Here is a 14,572-nt window from a genome sequence, read left to right on the forward strand (position 1 = left end):
ATAAAGGTGTGCTGAGCACTGTTCTGAATCTACATAAGTTAACTTAATCCTATCAGCCTCATGAGTGTACACTTTTATAACCATTATTCGCATGTAATAGGTAAAGAAACTGAGGCACAAAGGAGTTAAGTGACTTGCCAGAGGCTCCATGATTATTAAAAAGTGGTGGAGCTGAGATCTGAACTTTGGCAGCCTGACCTCCAAGTCAGAGATCTTAAGTCCGAGGCTGTGCTGCGTGGGACACGGGACACACAGTCGCTTATGTCGATATTGTGGAATAGGACGCAGCCACAGAAAGTGATGCTCTAAATACACTTGAGTTACCACTTCATACCCACTAGGGTGGCTACTGTTAAAAAACAAACAAACAAACAAAAGACAGAAATAGCAAGTGTGGCAAGGACGTGGAGAAATTGGAACCTTGTGCATGGCTGGTAGGAAGGTAAAACAGTGCAACCTCTATGAAGAGTAAGGCATTCCTGGAAAGATTAAAAACAGGACACCTTCAGAGTCCTTACCATCAACATCGTACACCTGGAAGAGGAATTTGAGTTTGTCCATGGGGTTGCCGTGGATGAGCAGGGTCAGCGCCTCCAGCAGCTCCTGGAGGGTGATGGTGCCACTTCCGTCGGAGTCAAACAGGGTGAAGAATCTCTCTGCAAAGAAGGACTGTGGCGGGAAGAAGACAGGAGACAGGCACCTGTGGGGCCTGGATTAGAGGTCATGCAGGGGGTGTGCGCATGCGCCCTGGGGTGGTGGGCTCGAGGCAGGACCCCGGGGCTTGCACACACTGTGATTTACCACTTGGCCACACCAGGAGGTGGTGTCCACGGCCCATCCTGCTTGCCCAGAGCAAGTTTGGACTCCCATGGAAGAACTATTCAGATCCCAGCAGAAGGATGGGCTTGTGTCTGGGCCTCTGGCCCCCCACTAGCTCTCAACTTGGTCATTTATACAGGCTCTGTGTCCCCTGCACGCCGTCACCCCCATCAGCCATGCAGTCCAGACCCCTCAGCATGTGAAAAGGGTCAGAGCCTGCAGGTTCCTCCCGGGTCCTGTCTTATCCCCTTGGGATGACCACAAGGGCCAAGGAAATCAGGAAGGTAGCTCTTAGAGGGCAGATGGTACTTGAACACTGCGATCATCCCTGTACTCATTGTTTAGGCTGCCTGTGGCCTACACTTAAGGCTTGCTCTTTTTCTTTCTCTCTCTCTCTCTCTTTTTAAAAAGATTTTATTGGGCAGCCCGGGTGGCTCAGCAGTTTAGCGCCGCCTTCAGCCCAGGGTGTGATCCTGGGATCCTGGGATGGAGTCCCACATTGGGCTCCCTGCATAGAGCCTGCTTCTCCCTCTGCCTGTGTCTTTACCTCTCTCTCTGTGTGTGTCTCTCATGAATAAATAAATAAAATATCTAAAAAAAAAATAAAAAGATTTTATTTATTTGACAGCAAGAGAGCACAAGCAGGGGGAGGGGCAGAGGGAGAGGGAGAAGCAGACACCCCACTGAGCAGGGACCCCCCCCCGCAATGTGGGGCTTGATCCCAGGACCCTGGGATCATGACCTGAGCCTAAGGCAGATGCTTAACTGAGCTGAACCACCCAGGCTGCCCCTTAAAGCTTGTTCTTAAAGCTCCCATTCACTCACTCTATTCACACATTCATTCATTCACTCATTCATTCATTCATTCATTCATTCAGCAATCATGTCCAGCACAGCCCCCACTTGCCAGGCCTGGTGTTAGGCACCCAACACAGAAATTAAAGGAGATGGGGCCACATATGCCATGCCCTGGATGCTCCCCTTGAGGCAGGGAGAGGGGCCTGCAGGGCTTCATGTCTGACCTAAAGAAACCATGAGGAGTTCATGAGCAGGAAGTGGGGGCTGAAGTCGGCTACAGGCCATCACCCCTGCCTTGGCTCTCCTCTTTCTTCCCTGGATCTCTGGCTAATCTCTTTATCACTCTCTATTGTCCTGAGTCATCTTTATCTTAAGGTATTTTACAGCATCCTGTTAAAAGCATGATGTATTGTTAGGCAGAAAGGCTTTTGGTCCTTCCCCATGTTTACTATGGAAGGAGGCCTGGCATTTAGAGTTCTTAGCAGTATCCCTGCCTCCAGCAAGGGAGGGGCACTCTGATCCAAATAGGGGACATGCAAATGAATGCTCATTGGCTCACCCTTATCAGGGACACAGGTCACCACCAGATACCAGCCCTAAAATGTGTGGGGAGAAGTTGACATTTGCAGGCTCACTCCCCCCATCTTTCTGTGGATGTCTCCCCTGTTTGCTGGCCATGCAGGCTGCTACAGGAACGGCAGAGAACCTATAAAATGGGAATGGGCTGGGAATGGTATGGGAGTTTTGTGTATACAAATCATCAAGAAACTTATTTCTTGGAAGGAGGCTTATGGACATCACAGCATCCACTCTGCCCATGAGGCTGGTGGAAAATATGAGGCCAAATATATTTCTTAAGATCTGGCAAGGGACACCTGGGAGGCTCAGTGGTTGAGCAACTGCCTTTGGATTGGGTCATGATCCTGAGGTCCTGGGATCAAGTCCCGCATCAGGCTCCCTGCATGGAGCCTGCTTCTCCCTCTGCCTGTGTCTCTGCCTCTCTGTCTGTGTCTCTCATGAATAAATAAATAAAATCTTAAAAAAAAAAAAATCTGGCGACCTACTGATACCCAACTTCACATGTCGTGCTGAAGACCCCAGGAGGCATGGCCACCAGAAGGATGGAAGAGCATGAGCAGCAGACACAGAAACATTCTCTGATCCTGATCAGGGTGGGGCCATAAGCCCTGAGGACGCCCAGGGAGCCATCTTTCCCTCCTTGCGAGGTGCTGTGTCCTTGAGATCCAGATTGCCCTTCCTTTATGAATGCAGGGCCCCACTTCCAGAGTGGACACTTGCCTCTTTCACATTCAGGGCTGTTTTGAATTGTTGCAGGTTGATCTCCCTGTCTTTTCCCGCAATGGTCTCAAACTGGTGTGTCACCCACTGAAGCCACTTGGCATCTTCCTCGGTACTCATGGTGCTGGGAGAAAAGGAGACAGGTTTAAGGGTTTGGGGTGGTCAAGGGCTCCTGGTGGTTCCAGGATCTGTGCCTTCTTCTCACTATGGCCTCGGGCCTTCCATGGGTTGGATCAGCTTCGCCTGTGGGATACAAGCCTCTGCAAGATTGCTTCTTTAAGTCCCTAAGTCCCTGTCTCTTTCTTCCATCTGGCATCAGCTAGCCTGGCCTCGTGTGTCTTTAGGTTCTGGAATCATAGGGTCCCATGAGATGGAGCCCAGACTGTGGGCATAAGATCAGAGAGTGGCACACTCTGGGAATGCAAGTAACATGATGACAATACTTCCCCACTTTGCATTCCAACAGCTCTTTACTGTTTTCCAAATACTTCCCACCCCCTACTTCATTTGGTCTCTGTCATAGCCTGGTGAGTCATGATGTTTTATAGGGAGGAAATAGATTCAGAGCAGCTGAGTATTTTAGCGAACTTTATTCAGCCAGTGATAAAGGGAGAGAGAGAATTCAAATCCGAGGCCAGCGTGTTCTCCACCGTGTCCCAGAGACTCCACCCTCTGCTTCAACACTTCTAGTACAAGCCACACCAGGACTCAGACCTCGAATCTTGACTCCCTGAGTCCAGGGCATATTCTTTGATGTCCCCAGGGTATCAGCTAACTAGCACCCTCACAAACAAGCTTAACTATGCAATGACCTGAACAGAGGTGATAGTGATAAATGAGGATACCACTGTCTGTGGCATCAGACCCAACAGACCAAACTTGAAGCTGTGAGGATTTATAGCATCCTGTGCTATAAACGTTCCTCTGAGAGAATAGCTTTGTATCCCATGAGTTCAGTATAACCTTAAATGACTTAACTGCAGTCGATCCTCATTGCTCATTGTTTGTTGATCTCATATTCATGAATTCACTTATTTGTTAAAACTTATTAGTAACCCCCAAACTTGCAGCATTTTCCCAGACATTGTGAACATGAACAAAGCAGTGATAAATTTGAGCTGCCTGATGTACATACACGTTCACAGCTAAGGTCAAACAAAGTGACCCTCTGCCTTCCTGTTTCAGCTCTCATACTATAAATAAGCATTCTTTCCGTGATCTACTGAGTGCTGCAAATTTTGTATTTTGGGGCTTTTGATTGGTGATTTTTGCTCATTTATTTATTTTTTTCATTCTTAAAACATTTTTTTTGGGGGGAGGGGCTATGGTTGACACACAATGTTGTATTAGTTTCAGATGTAACTCTAGTTATGCTGTGCTCACCACAAGTGTAGCCACCTCTTCCCAGGCAACATCGTTACACTATCATTGACTGCATTTCTCATGCTGTCTAAAAAAAAAATAAATAATGGTAAGACTCCCAATTTATTTTACAAAGCTAGCATTACTCAATCCCAATGAAGATAGTGTACAAAAAAAGGAAAATTCTAGACAAGTGTAACTTATAGAGATCCAACACTCAAACTAAAATATAACCAATTAAATCCTGGAATTTACTTTAAAAAATAGTAATCCACCTTTATCAGGAAGGACTTTTTCCACATATACAAGGATAGTTCACTATCAAGAAATCCGTCAACCATCCTCTGCTGTCCCAACGGTGCAGTATCCAGAAGAGTAGCACCTCCCAAGCTGTGATATGTGCCTATCAGAAACAGGGAGAGCTTGCTAAAATGCCCACTCTGACTCACCAACTTTGCAATGAGACCTAGGAATCTGAGCATTTAACCAGCACCCTGGATGTTTGCGACCCCTGCCGGCTAGTCCAGGCTCAACCTTGAAGGTTAAACAGCCCCACTTACTTCACCACTTGGGACCCACAGGAACGCATTCCACAATGCAGAGAGAACTCTGGAAAATGAGACTGTGTGTAAACACTAACCCAGGGAGGGTGGGGACAGGGTGTCTGGTGTTCACCTCCCCCTTCTCAGAAATGTTAGTGTTTTGGGGCTGCAGAAGGAGAAGAAATTCTGGGAAGCTGGTGGAGAAGAGGCTGGAACAGCTGGCTGGAAGGAGGGAGGGAGGGAGGGCATGGGGGAGAAAAGGAGACGGAAGTCCTTGCAAGAAGCCAGGAATCTTCAGATTGCAGAGGTCTAGGGGAACAGTGTGCTCCCGGGAGGCCAGAATTGTCCTCAGGGACCAGGAGTTTAGGTCCAGGCTTGCTTTGCCCTAACTGAATCACTGGCCTGACTGTGCTATAGTTTGCTCATCTGCAACATGTGACAGGCATCCTTCCAACAAGGGCTGCTATGAGGATCAAATGAGATGCTATTTGGGAAGCGCAACTGGTAAGTACTGTACAAATGCTAGATATTGTCTTTACTCTGACTAGGCCAATTCCTGATTTTCCGGATGTGAAAACAGGCCGAGAGAGGTCTGGTGACTTGCCCAAGGTTGCACAGCTTTCTAGCAACCAGGCAAGAGCAGAGCTCATATCTCCTGACTTCTGCCCCAGGCAGAGTCATCCTTCATAGCTTCCCCACCAAAGGCAGAGAACCCTTGCCTTTCTCTTGTCACTGGCATCGAAAACTAGAGGAATGGGCCACTCACCCTCTGCAGCTTTCAAGGTCTGGCTGGGCTGGGTCTTCCAGCATGCTCATCCTTTTTCCCATCTTCTAGACCGCAGGTCCCAGAGAAGTTGTGGTCTGAACAGCAGCCTGCGTTGTGAAGCCCACAGTTCACCTCTCCCCAGCTCCTCCTCTTCCTGACTTTCCTAAAGAGATCACACCCACAGCCCCTTAATTATCCATATGCTGACTAGTGGCTGACTTGGTTCAGAGAAATCTGAAGGTACAAGGATGGGGCAAGGATTTCACTGGAACGATGTTGGCCGGCTTCCATCTGACTGCATGTCTTCCATTTCCTCTTCTTCAGGGACACAAGCAGGTAGGAAATCCAAAAACGCACTGTGGAACAAAAAATCACCAACAATTCGGAGCAGGCTCTGCTCAGCCCTTAATGAGCCAAGGGAGACTTCATTAATCCTACTCATATTGATCGCCAACAGAAATGTTGAAGCACTCACTTTGAGCCGTGTGCACTCTGCTAAGGACTTTACCCATAGTGTTCAATTAATTATGTAACACAGCCCTGTTTAGTGGGCATTATTATCATCACTGCACCAAAGGGAAAGTGGAACTCTGAAAGGTGAGTGACTTGTCCAGATGGCTGGACAGCCATGTTGGGCTGACTCTGGAGACTGTGCATTTAACTACATGGGGAGCAAAACTCAGTCCCAATTAATCCAGTAAAATGTACTGGACTTGTCCTATGAAGAGATTCCCAGTTCAAGGGACCCAGGAGGGAGGGAAGAAGGTGAGCCCTATTGGCCAAAAATCTATGAGAAATTATACATAGGCTTAGATCAGGCCACACTGCAACTAAAATTTGAAGTGCTTTTCACTTTTCATCCTGCCTGGCAAGACGTCAGCCGAAGCTGATAACCCTGGACATCTGTTGCAGATTCAGACCCCCAAAGGGTGATTTTAGATGTCTCACTAATTTACAAAATGAAGGAAATAATAATTGCTTTGTTTTGTCTTAAAGCAGGCAGGTTGGTAGAAGAAATTTCTTCCAGGGCAGCCCGGGTGGCTCAGCGGTTTAGCGCCTGCCTTCGGCCCAAGGCGTGATCCTGGAGACCTGGGGTCGAGTCCTACATCGGGCTCCCTGCATGGAACCTACTTCTCCCTCTGCCTCTCTCTCTCTCTCTCTCTCTCTCTCTCTCTCTCTCTCCGCCCCCTCTCTCTCTTTCTCTCTCTCTGTGTTTCTCATAAATAAATAAATAAATCTTAAAAAAATAAAATTATATAAAAAAGAAATTTCTTCCAATATGTGGCCCTTGATGGGATACTTTAAAGGACTCCTTGGATCGTAGTCCCACCTGGACTCCAGAGTCATTAGGGGCTCACCTGAAGCCCTTTTGCAGTCATCCACATACTCCTCTGCCCATAGGCTTAGCCAGTTCTCACTGGGCTAGTCCCAAGGCAGTGTAAGATCTGCAAAACTGGTGATCCCTTCTGGTGATCTCTGAAAAATCTCCTATTCCAACTTGGCATATTTCACTGGGTACCAATGATTTAAGACAGTGTCAGAGACAATGAAGAACATCTGGTTCTCTTTCAAGGTGACTATCCCAGAGTTTGTGCTATAATGATAGCATTTGACAACCTCAGTCCCATGATCTTGGCTTAGGTTTGACATGTTTTCCTTAGAATGATTTAAGGAAATGACTTAAGACAGTGTCAGAGACAATGAAGAACATCTGGTTCTCTTTCAAGGGTGACTATCCCAGAGTTTGTGCTATAATGATAGCATTTGACAACTTCAGTCCCATGATCTTGGCTTAGGTTTGACATGTTTTCCTTAGAATCAGGATTAGAGGGACGCCTGGGTGGCTCAGCGGTTGAGCATCTGCCTCCGGCTCAGGGCATGATCCTGGGGTCCCGGGATCGAGTCCCACGTCGGGCTCCCTGTGTGGAGCCTGCTTCTCCATCTGCCTGTGTCTCTGCCTCTCTCTTTCTGGGTCTATCATGAATAAACAAATAAAATCTTAAAAAAAAAAAAAGAATCAGGATTAGAAAGATTTTCAAGGTCACAGAGCTCAACCAACATTTTTTTTTTTTAGCTTAAATCCCTCTTCTACCCTACCCCAACCAGACCTGGTGGTCAGCAGCGCTGACTTGCACACCTCCAGTCATGGGGTGCCCCCTTGCTTGGGAAGCACCAATTTGGGGGCGACTTTGACTATTCAGATTGTGTTCCTCATAGTGGAGTGAAGTGACTTCCATTAAGTGACTTCAGAAACTACATGTAGTAAAAGGAAAGTTCTTTTGAAGAAATAAGCAAAGCAGTAAGTATGATTTATGCTTTCAAGTTGTGACCAGTTAAAGAAGGGAATGCAGAATGAGTAGAGGTGAGGCAAAGCTGTCCGAGTCCTACTGTCATTTTGATGATCTGTGCATGATTCTCTGTCTACCCCACTGGACTGTGAGCTCCGAAAGGTAAGGAAACTCATTAATTTTGAATTCCAGGAAACTAACATGATGCTCAGCAGGTGGTAGGCACCCCACGCATATTTGTGGCATGAGTAAACTGCCTCAGTTTGACAAGTATTTAGGAAATACCATGTGTCATATACTGTCTGGGTATGCAGAGCTGAGTAAAATAATCCAGCATGATCAAAGCAGATCCAGGATTGACAAGAAGAGAACCACAGGAGGACTTCCCAGTGGAAGTGATGGATCTGAGATGGGTTTTAGAGGGTGGATAGGAGTTTGCCAGGTAGAAAGCTAAAAGGACATTCAGAGCAACTGGAAGACCAAACAGAAAGGCATAAAGATGGGAATGCATTCCATGTTCAAGAAGCTATAAGCAGTTCAGTGTGACTAAACAATGATATAGGGAAGGACAAGCTGGAAGCAGAACTAAAGCCAGGAGCAGGAGTCAGACTATGAGGGGTCTGATACAAGGTGAGCTAAAGATCTAGGCCCCTGCCCTGGTTGCTGGGGAGCCAGTAAAACATGTAAAGCAATGGAGCAACATGATCACGTCCTTGCCAAAGTTCTGACAGATGAAAGTCCATTTGTCTCCTAATATCTGGAGAAGACGCAAATATTTATTTATTTATTTATTTATTTATTTATTTATTTATTTAATTTTTTAAAGAGATTTTATTTATTTATTCATGACAGACACACAGAGAGAGGGGCAGAGACATGAGCAGAGGGAGAAGCAGGCTCCATGCAGGGAGCCCGACATGGGACTCGATCCAGGTCTCCAGGATCATGCCCTGGGCTGAAGGCGGCGCTAAACCGTTGAGCCGCCTGGGCTGCCCAACATGCCTTTCTTCTGACTAACATTTGGGAAGGATAGACGTTTTCTGCCAATTACATTTTTGGATGATTACAAAGCTTATAAACATTAATCATGGGAAAATATATAAAACCACAAAAAAAGATTTTAAACATTGCTGTAATCCACCCACCTAGATAAAATCTCTGCTACAATTAAATGTTCCTTTCTAGTCACATGCAAAATGTGGCCCAGCGCGGGATTCAGAGCGGAGTAGTTTCTGATGAACCTGTTTGCATGAGCTGGTTTGCCTTTTGAAGGGTGGCTAAATTGGCTAAGTGTCTACCTTCGACTTGGGTCATGATCCCGGGGTCCTGGGATTGAGCCCCACATTGGGCCCCCTGCTCAGCAGGGAGCCTGCTTCTCCTCTGCCCCTCACCCTGCTCGTGCTCTCTCTCTCACACACATAAAGAAAAAAAGAAAGGTGAAATGCAATGGTTTCACTTATGTCAAGGGGTTTTAAAATGGAGTGGGGCTGCCAGGAAGGAGGCCTCATGTACATCTTGCCAGGTAGGACCAAGAACTTCTGAACCGAGCCAAACCACAAATATTCTAAGGACTCTGAACACCTGCAACTTGCTGCAATAAGAGACTTTGCTTAGGGGGAGCCTTAGCAACCAATTATATTCAGCCAAGTCTCATTTTCTGCCACCAGCACCAATCAAAATTCTTTGTAAACAACATATACAAACATTCCCTTTTGTCTTTAAATTTCCTTGACTTTTGTTCCCAGGGAGGCCCTATTTGGGTTGCTATCTGCATCTGTTTTCCCTGAATTGTAATTCTGAGAAACACAAATAAATGCTTTTGTTTTTCTTTCAGCTCAGCCTCTTTTCTGGGTCCACAGCCTTGTGGGACATACTTAGGATGGCACTGGGAAAGAGGAAGCAGAAAGCATGGGTCCATGCTTCAGCCCTACCCTTGAACTCTGGTCTGAGGTCTCTGAAAAGAGAGATGTTCTGTCCACTTTTGTGGGGAATTCGGGTGGTTCTAATACCATTTGGACTTGGACGTCTTGAATTTTTGGAGGATATTAGTCTCTGAGCAATGGGAAGAGATGCCCTTATGTGGCTGCCAGGTGGTTAACATCTCCAGGAGCACTGGAGTGTCTGGATCTAAGCAGGCTAGCTTGTGAGCACATGTGACACCAAATGCCCCCTGGGAGAAATTCCTGGGAAAAAGTGGAAGTGAGGTAGGGAGGACAAGATCCCCAATCAGAAAAGGGTGGGCACAAATACTTATGTTACTTCCTTCACACCCACAAGCCAGAGTCAGAAAAGTAAGAAGCTGCAATTTGGGGCTTCTGGGTAAGATGGCCTGAAGTTCACTTTTTTAGGACCCTTCATCTGTACCACACACAAAGTGATGGCAGATAAAATACTTTTAAAATTTTAAGGCAGTGCTCTGGTGGGGAGGGAAGGTGGAGACCTGGGCGTAGACAGCCTGGTCTGAGGGTCCTCTGGGCTTCATGGGGAGAGGCAGTTCCCCTTATTGGAGTGCATTTGGGAGGGGTGGGCATGACTTCCAGGGGTGGTAGACCTGGCGGGGGCCATTGAGCTGCCCCATTTACTAGCATAGGAATGGGGGCACTGGCTAAGGGCAGTGAGCCTTGGTACTGGCATTCTACTACACTTTGCCATAAACTTCAAGCTGCAGCAACATCTCTCAGCCAATTTCTGGGACAAACCGGTGGGTAGCAAGACCTTTCCCCAAGGGATTGGTGCTGGCATGGATTGCTCAAATTTGGAGTTTTGGAACCCAGCTGAGCCTGAGCTAAAACACAAGAGTGCCCTGCCACCTGGCAGGCAGACAGCTCAGACACAGGCAGGGTGAAGGCAGGGATCTCATGGAGGCTGGGAACACAGAAGAGGTGATTGTGTGCTCTTTTATGAGGGCTTCCTGAAGGGTGGCAGGTGCGGACTCCTCACTTTGGGAGAAGAGGGCTGGGCACCACCATATTTATCCTACTCATCAGCACCAATGGACTTCAGTGAGCAACATAGCAGCAGCCAGTGGAGGCCAGAGCCACTTACGCCGAGCCCCACCCTCTTGCATCCTGCAGGCATATCTCCACTAGTGCAAGTCCACCAGAGAATCAGTGCAACAGACTCCTTCCCCAGAAGACTAGCACAACACCTTGCTCACACCAAGTCTACTGATCACAGAGTGCCTCAAAGCTTCAGCTCTAGAGGAAACAGGATCTGGCTTCCTTTTTATTTTTATTATTATTATTACTTTAAATTTAATTTATCTTTTATTTGTTTTTGTATTATTTTTCATATTTTTAGATCTCACTTACTTAACAAGCAGACTAAAACACCACCTAGGATCTTTCTTTCTTTCTTTCTTTCTTTCTTTCTTTCTTTCTTTCTTTCTTTCTTTCTTTCTTCTTTCTTTCTCCTCCTGGACAAAATGACAAGACAGAGGAATTTACCCCAAAAGAAAGAACAGGAAGAAGTAATAGGTAAGGATTTAATCAGTGCAGATATAAGTAAAATGTTTCAACTAGAATTTAAAACAACAATTATAAGGATACTAACTGGGCTTGAAAAAAAAAACCATAGAAGATACTAGAGAATCCAATCTAGTCAAGGCAAAATTTAAAATGCTATAACCAAGATGCAAATCCGAATGGATGCCATGACAATGAGGATGGATGAAGCAGAGGAACACATTAGTGATATAGAAGATAAAGTTATGGAAAATAATGAAGCTGAGAAGAAGAGGGAAAGAAAAGTATTGGATCATAAATGTTGACTTAGGGAACTCAGCAACTACTTAAAACATATTAACGTTCATATCATTTCAGGAGTCCCAGAAGACGAAGAAAGAGAAAAGGGGCAGAAAATTTATTTGAGCAAATTATAGCTGAAAACTTCCCTAATCTGGAGAAGAAAAACAGGCATCAAAATCCAAGAAGCACAGAGAACTCCCATTATTTTTTTTTTTAAGATTTTATGTATTTATTCATGAGGGACACACAGAGAGAGGTAGAGACACAGGCAGAGGTAGAAGCAGGCTCCATGCAGGGAACCTGATGCTGGATTTGATCCTGGGACCCTGGGATCATGCCCCAAGCCAAACGCATACGCTCAACCTGCTGAGCCACCCAGGCATCCTGAGAACTCCCATTAAGTTAATCAAAAGCCAGCCATCAAAAAAACAAAACAAAACAAAACAAAACAAAAACAAAAACAAAAAAAAAAACAAAAGCCAGCCATCACCAAGACATTTAGTCAAATTCACAAAATACATAGATGAGGAAAGAATGCTGAAAGCAGCAAGGGAGAAAAAGTCCTTAACCTATAAGGGAAGACAGATCAGGTCCACAGCAGATCTGTCCACAGAAACTTGGCAAGCAGGAAGAGAGTGGCATGGTATATTCACCATGCTGAATGGGGAAAATATACAGCCAAGAATACTTTTTTTCAGCAAGGCTGTTATTCAGAATAGTAGGAGACATAAAGAGTTTCCCAGACAAAGAAAAATTAAAGGAGTTCATGACCAGTAAACCAGCCCAGCAGGAAATATTAAAGGGGACTCTGAATGGGGAAAAGAGACCAAAAGCAACAAAGACTAGAAAGGAACAGAGAACGCCACCAGAAATACCAATTCTACAGATAACACAATGGCACTAAATTCATATCTCTCAATAATCACTCTGAGTATAAATGGACTAAGTGCTTCAATCAAAAAACATAGGGTATCAGAATGGATTAAAAAAAAACAAGACTCATCTATATGCTACTTACAGGAGACTCATTTTAGAAAACTGCAGATTGAAAGTGAGGGGATGGAGAACCCTCTGTCATGCTAATGGCTATTTAAAAACAGCCAGAGTAGCCATACTTATATCAGACAAAGTAGATTTTAAACCAAAGACTATAACAAGAGATGAAGAAGGACACTGTATCATAATTAAGGGATCTATCCATCAAGAAAATCTAACACTTGTAAATATTTATGTCCACAACTTGGGAGCACTGGAATATATGAATCAATTAATAACAAATATACAGATACTTATTGATAATAATACAATAATAGTAGGGGACTTATTGCAATGGATAGATCATCTAAGCAGAAAATTAGCAAGGAAACTTGGCTTTAAATGATACACTGAACCAGATGGACTTCACAGATCTGTTCAGAATATCTCATCCTAAAGCAGCAGAATACACATTCTTTTTGAGTTTACACGGAACATTCTCCAGAATAGATGACATATTAGGTCACAAATCAGCCCTCAACAAGTACAAAAACACTGAGATAATACCATGAATATTTTTCAGCCAAAATACTATGAAACTTGAAATCAACCACAAGAAAAAATTTGGAAGTACTGAAAATCCATGGAAGTTAAAGAACATCCTACTAAAGAATGAGTGGATTAACCAAGAAATTAAAGAAGAAATAAAATAGTACATGGAAGCAAGTGAATATGAAAACAAGATGGTTCAAAACCTTTGGGTTGCAGCAAAGAGACTCCTGAGAGGAAAATATATAGCAATTCAGGCCTACTTCAAGAAGCAAGAAAAGTCTCAAATACACAAACTAACCTTACTCCTAAGGGAGCTAGAAAAGGAACAGGGAATGAAGTCTAAAGCCAGAAGAAGGGAAATAATACAGAGTAGAGCAGAAATAAATGATATAGAAACAAACAAACAAAATAGTAGAACAGATCACTGGACCTAAGAGCTGGTTCTTTGAAATAATTAATAAAATTGATAACCCCCTAGCCAGACTTATCAAAAAGAAAAGAGAAATGACCCAAATAAATAAAATCACAAATGAAAGAGGAGCTATTGCAACAAATACCCCAGAAATACAAACAATTTAAGAGACTATTATGAAAAATTATATGCTAACAAATTGGGCAATCTAGAAGAATGGACAAATTCCTAGAAATATACAAACTACCAAGGCTGAAACAGGAAGAAATAGAAAATTTAAATAGACCCATAACAAGGAAAGAAGTTGAACCAGTAATCAAAAACCTCCCAACACACAAAGTCTGGGTCCAGATGTCATCGCAGGGAAACTCTACACTTAAATAAGAGGTAATACCTAGTTCTCAAATTATTCAAAAAAATAGAAATGGAAAGAAAGCTCCCAAACTGCTTCTTCAAGGCCAGCATTACCTTGATTCCAAAACCAAAGACCCCACTAAAAAGGAGAATTATAGGCCAATATCCCTGATGAACATGGATGTAAAAATTCTCAACCAGATACTGACAAATAGAATCCCACAGAACATCTAAAGTCTTACTCACCGTGATCAAGTGGGATTTATTCCTGGGGTGCAGGGGTGGTTCAATATTTGCAAATTAATCAACACAACATGATACACGACATTAATAAAAGAAAGAATAAGAACCGTATATTCTCAATAGATGCAGAAAAAGCATTGGAGGGCAGCCTGAGTGGCTCAGCGGTTTAGCACCGCCTTCAGCCCAGGGTCTGATCCTGGAGACCTGGGATCGAGTCCCGCGTCGGGCTCTCTGCATGGAGCCTGCTTCTAGTCCTGCGTCGGGCTCTCTGCATGGAGCCTGCTTCTCCCTCTGCCTGTGTCTCTGCCTCTCTTTCTCTCTGTGTTTCTCATGAATAAATAAATAAAAATCTTAAAAGAAAGCATTGGGTAAAATACAGCATCCATTCTTGACAAAAACCCTCAACAAAATAGGTA

At 44.6% G+C, this 14,572-nt stretch overlaps 1 protein-coding gene and 1 long non-coding RNA gene across 3 annotated transcripts in view; one reads left to right on the forward strand and one right to left on the reverse strand.

Annotated features, from left to right (window-relative positions):
- NOX5 (NADPH oxidase 5) overlaps positions 1-5,718 on the reverse strand; it is a 33,114-nt gene extending 27,396 nt beyond the window's left edge. For both annotated transcript variants that reach the window (XM_055320128.1, XM_055320129.1), the window contains exons 1-3: positions 5,587-5,718; positions 2,917-3,040; positions 519-669 (exon numbers count right to left, since the gene is read on the reverse strand). In XM_055320128.1, coding sequence (XP_055176103.1) covers positions 519-669; positions 2,917-3,040; positions 5,587-5,648 — 337 coding nt within the window. In that variant the 5' untranslated portion in view covers positions 5,649-5,718. The remainder of the gene's footprint in view (positions 1-518; positions 670-2,916; positions 3,041-5,586) is intronic.
- LOC129506419 (uncharacterized) lies at positions 5,097-6,756 on the forward strand. Its single transcript, XR_008663770.1, has 4 exons — positions 5,097-5,324; positions 5,656-5,826; positions 5,911-6,183; positions 6,583-6,756. It is a non-coding gene; the product is annotated as an uncharacterized LOC129506419 (long non-coding RNA).
- The last annotated feature ends 7,816 nt before the right edge of the window (positions 6,757-14,572 follow it).

This window comes from Nyctereutes procyonoides, unplaced genomic scaffold (genome assembly GCF_905146905.1).
Source record: "Nyctereutes procyonoides isolate TBG_1078 unplaced genomic scaffold, NYPRO_anot_genome, whole genome shotgun sequence".
In the NCBI taxonomy this organism is placed as follows: domain Eukaryota; kingdom Metazoa; phylum Chordata; class Mammalia; order Carnivora; family Canidae; genus Nyctereutes; species Nyctereutes procyonoides.